The sequence below is a fragment of the Pteropus alecto genome, unplaced genomic scaffold (assembly GCF_000325575.1).
Source record: "Pteropus alecto unplaced genomic scaffold, ASM32557v1 scaffold5, whole genome shotgun sequence".
In the NCBI taxonomy this organism is placed as follows: Eukaryota; Metazoa; Chordata; class Mammalia; order Chiroptera; family Pteropodidae; genus Pteropus; species Pteropus alecto.
The window spans coordinates 32,483,396-32,492,622 of NW_006441953.1; the positions used below are offsets into that span (position 1 = coordinate 32,483,396).

The following is a 9,227-nucleotide window of genomic DNA, read 5'->3' on the forward strand; positions in this document are numbered from 1 at the left end:
GCCCCGCCCGCGCCGTCGCCATCTTCCTGCGGGCCGCGCCTCCTCGGCCTCTCGCGTAAACAGTGCCACGCGTACAGCCCGGCTGCCCGGGGTCTCCTCCCGCAGTCGCTCCCCGCCCCCTACTTGTTCTGGACTTTTCCGGGCAAGAGAAAAGTTGTCAGTGGGTGTTGGCCGGTGCCTCTTGGGTCCGGGGAAACTGAGGCTCGGTGCAGAGCAGTGTAGGGTCGCTCTTCCTGACGGCTGCTCACGCGGGGGGGTGGGCGGCGTCTCTCCGACTGTCTCCAAGGGTCCAGCCCTGCTGCTAGGCTGAGTCCCCCCACCGCCTGTGGCTGGACAAAGAAGGCATGCAGAGGCCCTGCCCTGGACCCCCACTCCTCCACGGTCCCCACACTCCTGCCGCAAGTGAAACTCGTGGAACAAGTATAGGAGTTCCCTTCTTTGGGACAGTGGGCCCTGTTTAATGGGGTGGGAAAAGGGTCACGTAGTGGCTTCTCCCAGTGCCAGTAACACTCCTCTGGCTTTTCCCCAGGCTGCAGAACCCCCCGAGGGTGTGGTGCGCATCCCTGGGTGGGGACTGAGGACCCTCAGCTAGGGCTCCTGTGGGGTTCCACTCTCCTGGACGCCATGAGGACCACAGGACACTTGGCACTGTCCAGGGCCCACTTTGGGCCTGGACGATGTAACCAGGCTGGGAGCTGCTCTGTCGGGGGGCTTCTGGGCCCTTTGGCAGAGGGTGCAGCTCATTCCTGTGGCCTGCCGGTTCTTGGGAAACAGAAAGGCTGGCACAAGGACCCAACTCCTGTGACGTCCTGGCACCCTGGGCCTGGCAAGGAATTGGTTGTCTCCATCTGCACTGCCTTGGGCGTGCCTCTGAGTCCCAGCCTCTGGTCCCACATTGGGGACAGTTTGGGGAAGGACAGGCATGCCGAGGGAGCATCACGGCCTCAGGCCTCCTCATGGAGCTAGCCAGGCCCCTCTGCTGTTGGCTCTGGCTGTCTCAAGTGCCCTGCCACCCAGGGGAAACTCCGGTGTGACCTTGGACTCCCGTGGCACTGGGCACCCAAAGCTGACAAGCAGTCTCAGCTGAGGCTCCATGAGTGCCTGCTCCGTACTGAGTGTTGTGCGCATGTGTTGACAGTCACCCAGCCCCGTGAGGGGCTGTTACTGTAACCTCCATTTTAGGGCCGACGAAATGGGCTAAGAGGGGTTCGACTATTTGCCCGGACCACCCTCCAACCTCTGGGACTCCCGTTCCGAGGAGGGGTCCTGGCCGCCCACAGTCTGCCGGGGCGGAGACCTTGAGGGCACTGGCGAGGGATCGAGGGTCTCTGGGCTGGGGCGCACCTCCCTGCTACTTCTCTGGGCAGAGCCTGACTCCCCCAGTGCCTGAGGCACCCCAGGCTCACAGAGATGCCCTTTGAGGCTGCCCCGGCCCAGCCGGACCTCAGCCAGCCCAGACCAGGGGTGAAGGCAGACCAGGGTCCTGACCTGGCAGGACAGTCTCACACCTGTAAGGCTTCTCTGTCCCGCCAAGGGGAGGGTAGGGAGGGGCACAGCTGGGAACAAGGTGAGGGGAGGGTGGCAGACAGTGGGGCAACGTGCACAGGTCGAGGTGGCAGCCGAGGGGCCGCCAGTGCGCCAGCAACGGCTTTCGGAGGCAGCTGTCAGGTCACTGCTGTGGTCAGGTTCTGTGGGAGAGTGGGCAGAAGGTTGGCTGCCTCGAGGCGATGAGGTGAGGGGCCAACCAGGCAACTCCAGGCAATGCTGAGCGTAGCCCGGCCAGGCCATCCCACGTCCCCAGGCCACCGTGGGAAGAGTAGCTCACAGCAGGGCACTCCTGGGACCTGTGTCGGGACCATGAGGGCTCCGGGTCCTTTTCCACGCCCCGGCTCTCCCTCCAGGGTGGAGTCCAGATCAACTTGCAAGGGGCTGGCTGCATGGGCTCCTCTACATTGTAGTACACTGGCTGACCCCTGCATCCTTCGAGTGGGCAGACCTACAGACGCACACTGCCGGGCTGTGGTTCAGGCTGGGAAGGAGCTTGGTGGCAGTGCCCCCTCCTGGCCCTGGCCGAGGTTCCGAGGCTGTGTGCCCAGCTCACGTGACCAGCAGGCCCTTGAGGGCTCTGGAACCTCGGTCTGGAGGAAGTCCTGGGCTGCACGAGGAGGCCCAGGAGCGGCCACTCTGATGGGGAGAGGGTGGCCTCAGGCCCTAGTTGGCTGTAGTAGGGCCACAAACCATGGCAGGTGGCAGAGGCCAGCAGGACTGGTGTCTCCCAGTCCCGAGTCCCGGGAGTAGGAGAGAGTGAGGGCAGCAGACGGAGGTCAGCAGAAGCTCCCGGAAGGGGTGAGGGGCACAGGGCTTGGTCTGGGTACGCCCTGAGGGCGGTCTGGCCCTCCGCTCATGTGGGAAGCAGCCAGGGTGGCCTGGGAGCCCTGTCTGGCTCGAGAGGTCTCCACCTGGCTTGGGGGTGACCTGGAAATGGGAGCTCACCTACACTTCCTTGCTGCCCTGCAGGGCAAGTGCTGTGGAGCTGCCCGCTGCAGTGCTCAGGATGGCCCTGTCTGCTCGGGCCAGGTGAGCAGAGCCACAGCAGCGGGCAGGGCCTTGGCCGCCAGAGAGGCCGCGCTCGGGCCCAGAGTGGCCACTCGCTTCGGACCTGGAGGGAAGCAGAAGGGCCCGCTTTGGACTTTCTGCCACCCACCAGCCCAAGAAGCATCTGAGCCTTAGAGGCTCCCTTTTGGGCTGGTGCTTCATGGGCTGGCTCTGCTCCGTCCCTGGGTGTCCCCATGGGTGCGATGGGCTATGGTCGTGCAGGCGAGTGAGCCTGAGGGGGTGGGGAAGGTGCTCTGGCCGGCGATGTTGGGGCAGGACCGCCTCATGTCCTGAAGTCCTGGCCTCTGTGCTCACGTGCTGTCGCCTTCTGTGCCAGCCCCTGTGGCACAAGGGCACTGCTGGCCTCGGACAGCAGGGAGCGGGGGAGGCAGGTGGCCCAGTGCCCAGGCAGCCTCGGGGACACAGGGTGGACCAGCCCTATTATTGGCCACCGCGGCTCCTTGGGCCTTGCCTACCCCTTCTGGAAGGGGACCCAGACCCTCCTGCTGGCCAGGATCCCCACATACCTCACTTGGCAAGCTGGGTGGCCCTGGGCATTGCTGGATATGGCTGTACCTCTGTATCTCCTGCCCTCATCACTTGGTGCGAGGTCGGCAGCTGTGCACCTGCCCCAGCCCTCCCCATCCTGGACAGCCCTGGGGCCCAGGTCCTCCGCACCAGCCTGCAGACACCCGGGCCCCTCGGCGGGGCCCGCGTGCTGATGGTCAGGCGCTGGAGTGAGCTCTGTTTTTCTATCTCTCTAAACAGGTCTTCACACAATGAATTAGAAAAGCACAGGTAAGTGTCCCTTTGCCCCACCCCCAGTCCCCACACGAGCTGCCTGACATGTCCCACCCACTGTTCCGCTGAGGGGCTGTTGTAGCCAGACACCTCTCCCCTCCCCTTGTGTCCTGGGCATGGCTGACCGTGCTTCCAGGCTGTGCCCTCGTCTTGGAAAGGGCCAGTCCTGGAGGAAGAGGCCCGGCTCTGCTCCCAGGCCCTCTCATGCTGGGAGGCAGGGGTGGGGGCTCAGCCTGGAGTCCAGAGCCAGCTGTGGGTCAGGGACTTGGGACAGGGCCTCTTGCGTGGTGTGGCACTCAGGGCCAGCTCCCTGGAGGAGGAGGTCCACGTACTTCGGGGCACCTGAGCCTCCTTGGGGACGACATTTTAGCCCTTAGGATACTGACCTCTTGGCCTGGCCCCCCATGCCTTGCCTTCCAAGGAGCTGCTTGCTAGAGCCTCGTCTGGGGGCAGTGAGGAGGGTGGCCAGCCCCTGGCCGCGTGGGCCTAGAGGGGCGCTCTGGCCCAGGGCAGGATCCAGGGGAGCCTGCTTCGCGTTCACTCGCCGGCTGCAGGGCCAGCTCCACTCGGCCCTCCTGGGGGAGGGGACTTTGCAAGAAGCAGAAAGAGCAGCATGGTCACCAAGGAGTCTCCCTGCTCCAACCCCAGTCACCCCGGCTCCCGTACCTTTCACTGGTGGGCATCCCACCCCTGGTTGGCCCCGGCTGGCCTGCTCTGGGTGTGGGCCTCGCTCGGCCCACGGGGACTCTGTGACCGTGCACCAGCTCTGCGGTGGAGACGAGGCCCTGGCAAGCTCGGCCCCTGCGGCAGGCACCCTCGAGGCTCATCTCTCCAGGTGGTGGGAGCTGTGGGTGGGCATGGTGGCCCCACAGGCAGCAGCCCCAATGCCAGAACCAGGAACGGCCCCAAGGGACACCGGGTGGGAGCTTTCTCCTGACCTTTGCTCCCATCTGCGAAGTGGGCCTGTTCTTCCTTCCCTTCCGGGGTTGGGGTCGGGGGTCTGCATACAAGTTGAGCTTTCCTGGCCTGCTCTGGGGCAGCTTGGAGCTTGCCCAGGTCTCTGTGTGCTCCCCCGCACCTACCCCCACCGCAGCGCCAACTTCCGCTCCCCTGGGATCGGGCCTCTGCTGGGCGGGTGCTGGCTAGGGACAGAACGCTGTGTTCTCTAGAAGAGCCGCACTTCCTGGACTGGCCCTGTGTTTGGGGGTCTCCCGAGGCCATGGAGGTGGGGCAGGTGCAGGAGCCCAGAGAGCCAGGCGGCCACGTGGGGGAAGGCTCCCTAGGGGTGGTGCCTGGGGGAGCAGCCCCTCAAAAACAACAGACAGAGGGGATGGCGTTGGGGGAGAGTGGGTGGCAAGGGCATAGCAGCCCTTCGAAGGAGGACAAGGGCTGGCCTTTGACGGCTGCTCGTTGTCCCAGAACTTGGCCTCAGCCACCTTCTCCCAGAGCTTGCCCTTAGTCTGGGCCTCACAGGGCCCTTTGGGTGGATGGGCAGCCCGAGCTTCGGGAGGGTTCTACCCAGTGCAGGGGCCTCTGTTCCGGGCTGGCCACTCTGCCAGCGTGGACATCCCGAGGAGCCCACAGGCCTGGAGCTTGAGACCCTGGTGGGAACCTTGGTCATGGCTGTACCTGTGGCTGCCCAGTGCTGACGCCGGATGCTCTTGGCCTCTGGCCACAGGAAGGACTGTGTGCTGTCCCAAGGAAGGAAGGAAGCACCTGGCTGGGTCACCCGGCCAGTCCCCAGGGAGGGAGGCTCTAGACATCGTCTTCTCTGGAGGTGTGCCCACCTTGGGCCTGGGGGACTTGCTCTGAGGGCCGGATCTGCCCCAGGCCACCCAGCCCGGCCCTGTCCCCACCCCTCCCCCACAGACAGCAGCTCCAATGGGTCTGCTAAGGCCAGTTCTTGGCAACTGGCGCTGGGGATGTGGTGGTCATGGAAGCCACGTGGTCCTTGACAGACTGACCTCCCCCTTCTTGCCCAGCTCCAGGCTTGAGCTTTTATGTGTGCAGGAGATGGGGCCCTCAGTGCCCCCTGGAGTGGCAGGGCCCATCCCAAAGGCTGGCCCAAGGCCCTGGGTTAGACCCCCACCCTGGCACCGAGATGGCTGTCCAGGTCTGGTGGACCGCACCCGATGCAGCCACACGTGGCCTTTATAAACCTCACAGCAGGAAAATGCAGGTGAGCCGGAGAAAGGGGCTGCCCTGCCCCCGTCCCAACCCCAGTGTGCTTCCTAGTGACAGCCAGGCCAAGGGTGTTCAGAGCGTGGCCTGCCAGGAGACTGGGACCCTGCCCCTCAGGCACTGGGGTCCGGGCCCGGCCGCTCTGTGTCCTCCAAGAGCAGGGCTTGCAGTCCGGAGCTAGGGAGGGCCGGTGCCGCTGGCTGGGCTGTGGCCGGCCACGGGGGACGGGGCTATTAGCACTACTGCTGTGGTCCCCAAGGCAGCTTCTGCCTCCTCCATCCACACAGGGTTCCTGCAGGAAGTGGTGGGTTTCCAGAGCTCTCAGGAGTGCTGGGGACAGCCACAGGGCCCTGGTGGAGGGCCTGGGCACTGCCGCCACCTCGGGGGAGAGCTTCGTGAGAGCCCAGTGCAGCCCCGGTCTGTGGGGCCTCAGCACCCCTCCAGCCCAGGGAGGGCCTGGGCTTGTCCACTCCCCGCAGGGAGAGGACTCTGGGCCCAGGAGGGCGGGGACCTGCCCAGAGCGCCACAGCCAGCGCCCCCGGGGCTGGGCGAGCACGTGTCTGGTGTCAGGCATGGCGTGGGTGGAGTCTGGTGGCCTCTCTGTCTCTTGAGAAGTGTCTGCTTGATACAGTTTCTGAAGCAGACTGTTCACGTTCGTCACGGGTGCTCGTGGACCTCCCCTGTGCCCCCTGCTCCCCGAAACCATCCTGGGCAGCTGGGAGGCACCCTCCTCCACACGGGTTCTGACTCGGATAAGAGCGACCTGTTAGCCGCTTTTTCCTAACTTGACGTTTCACCGTGCACCACCTGAGCACTGTCCACCTGTGGCCTGGGCCATCCTCTGCCTCGTCCTGGCGCCCGCACGGGACACACGGCCGCACTGTGGGTTCTCAGCCTGGCTCTCTGGCTAACACTGATGGGCTGCAGTGAACATTGGAAACACAGGTCTTTGCGTGTCGGGGGGGTAGTTTCGTGGGACCCAAATCCAAGAAGTAGAAGTGCCGGTCATGGGTCTGAGTCGCTGCGATGGCCCTTCAGGACCGCCGTCCGCCGACAAAGCCCGAAGGGGCCCGAGCGCTGGCCGACCCGACAATCAGTCACTGCTTTTCATTTCCGCCGGGCTAGCATCTCCTCCGTGAGTTCTCGTTTCCTAAAAACGGCGAGGTGCAGTCCGTGTTGTGTTAGATCAGCCGTCTGTGTTCTGCAACCTGCCTGTTTGTGTCCTTTGCCGTTTTCACATCGAGATATTCCTCCTTTTATTTTTGATGTGTATGAACTCAAAGTGTCATGAATACTAACCGTTTGTCTTTTATGTGTATTGCAAATATTTTTTCACTGTTATTTGTCTCTTAGCTGTGTTTTTTCTTTCCTGTACAAACGTGTCTTTCTGATTGTAAAACTAATGTGTGGTTTTTTAGCATAGAAAACCTGGAAAATACCAAAAAAAAAAAGTACAAAGCCAAAGAAATAAACGTTGCCAACCGCCTCGCCCGGAGACGCATGCCTCCTGCCTTTCATTGTGTCCTGCTGCGTCTCTGTGTGCGTCTGCCGCTTTATTTTTTTGATCAGTGTTGGGTCACTTGTTGGGTACATAGGTAGTTCTGCGTGAGGGGTTTTCCACTGAACACTCATGATGAGAAAATGTAGAATATCCTGAAATGGTGACATCGTTGGTAGTCTCTGGGTGGTGGAATTTGGGGGTCCTTTTCTTTCTGCTGATTTGCATTCTCTAATTTCTCACAAAGACCACTGAGTGTGTAGTTAAACGGTAGATTGTCCCAGCTGCCTTTCGCTGTGGAACATGGGGACCAGGTGGCGGGCGGTGGCCCCATGGCGGAAGGGGCGGGTCTCTGATTAGCGAGCCCCTCCTGGAGCACAGCGCTCCACTTCTCCGCCCAGCAGCCCTGGCCCCATCCTCAGCGGGTCTGGCTCTCTTGGAGGTGAGGAGACCGAGGTTCCCAGACTGGGGGTCAGGGTCATGCAGCGGCGGCCTGCGACCTGGAGACGTGGGTTCCGGGCCCCGCCATTGTGTCCCTTTCCCCAGTCCTGTGTCCGTGTGGGGTACAGACGCACCTCTGAAGATCCTCCCTCCTCGAGGCAGAGCCCGGGGCCTGCTCCGCACGCCGGTGCCCGGGCCCCGTCTGTTCAGGACCCGGCTCCTCGCGGCTTCGTGGCCAAGCATGGCCTCTGTCTTGTGGCCTGGAAGGTCCTCCTGAGGTCCACCTTGGTTCACCGGGAGAGTTTACAGGATGTGGGCTGCCGGCAGGGAGATATTTCATCAGCAGGAGGGATGTGGGTGACAGACCAGGCCCCCAGGTGGCAACGAGGTCAACCCTCCTGCAGGGGGTTCCTTGCTGGGCTTCGGGCACCCCCTCGATGAGGTGGCCATCCCTGCCTGCTGTTCTCCCGGAGTCTCTAGGGCCGAGCGAGCCTGGGTTTGCTTGCAAACCTGGGAACGGAGATGAGAGGTGGGAGCGCCAGTGCGGGAGCCCCTGGGAGGGGCACGTGTGGCTCGGCCACGGCAGGGCAGGGCAGTCCTGCCCCTGTCCCCTCCTCGGACCTCGGCCCGCGCAGAGACAGCCTCAGTGGACCACAAGGGCTCGGGTGCCCTGCGGACGCTGGGTCGGGTGGATCCCATAGGGTGGCATCACGGTGGCCAGAGCATGCTTTGGGGGTGGGCTTTGGCTGCCCCCGTTTCTACCCTCCTGCCCTCCCAGGCGCATGAGCTAGGAAGGGCAACCTCTGTACAGGAAGGGCAGCCAGCCTGAGGCCCCTTACGTGAACAGACACCTCTGCGTCTCGTGGTTCCAGTTTTGTGGGACCACGTTAATCTGCATGGACTTGGGGACAAAGTCTGGAAAGAGGCGATTTTCAAAAGGTCACAGCTTTGGGGGGGGCAGTCCTTGGCCCTCCCTGACCTGGAGGGACTCGTGTGTCTGGGGTGACGCAAGTGGCTGTGAGCACCTTGCGCTTGGTAGGATGGGTCACGTAAATCTGGTCTGAGGCCCCGAGTCTCTGGGAGCAGCCTGGCAGTGCCCGGTAACTCCCCCACCTTCTCCAGGCTTCCCCCCCGTACCCCACGCTCTACTGGGGAGGGTGGTGACAGCAGGGTGAGCTGGGGCTCTTGGTCAGTGCTGGCTGGGCGCTCTAAGGCCCTCAGGGGCCTGGGGGGTTGGCTGGCCACACGGGCCCTGGCCATCGGGCTTCTTCAGCGGGCGCCAGGCTGCTCCAAGGGCCGGGGAGCTGCCAGCCAGGTGGGAGGGGGCCTCCAGACAGGGCCCCTCGGCAGGTCTGTGTGGGCTGCCAGCTGGCCGCCCTCCTGCTCCCACAGACCTCTGGCCCTCTCTGCTGTCCCCGCCCCTGTCCCGAGGGCTGGCCGCCTGGCCTGATGCTTCTGTCTCTGGCTCTTTCAGACGAGCCAGACTGAGGCTCTACCTGGAGCAGCTCAAGCAGCTGGTGCCCCTGGGCCCCGACAGCACCCGCCACACCACGCTGAGCCTCCTGAAGCGCGCCAAGACGCACATCAAGGTGAGTGGGCCGCCCGCTGCACTGCTCAAGCAGCGCGGCCCAATGTGTCCCGGGGAGTGACCAGAGAGCGGGAGAGGGCTGGGGAGCCGCCCAGCAGGCACACATCAGGGGCCTGGGGGCCT

The 9,227-nt window shown here is 63.7% G+C and overlaps 1 protein-coding gene across 1 annotated transcript in view; it reads left to right on the forward strand.

The window, feature by feature from the left end:
• The first annotated feature begins 1,585 nt into the window (after positions 1-1,585).
• MXD4 (MAX dimerization protein 4) overlaps positions 1,586-9,227 on the forward strand; it is a 12,353-nt gene continuing 4,711 nt past the window's right edge. Inside the window, exons 1-2 of the mRNA XM_015594985.2 lie at positions 1,586-3,393; positions 8,991-9,105. Of these exons, the coding sequence (XP_015450471.1) occupies positions 2,756-3,393; positions 8,991-9,105 (753 nt within the window). The 5' untranslated portion in view covers positions 1,586-2,755. The remainder of the gene's footprint in view (positions 3,394-8,990; positions 9,106-9,227) is intronic.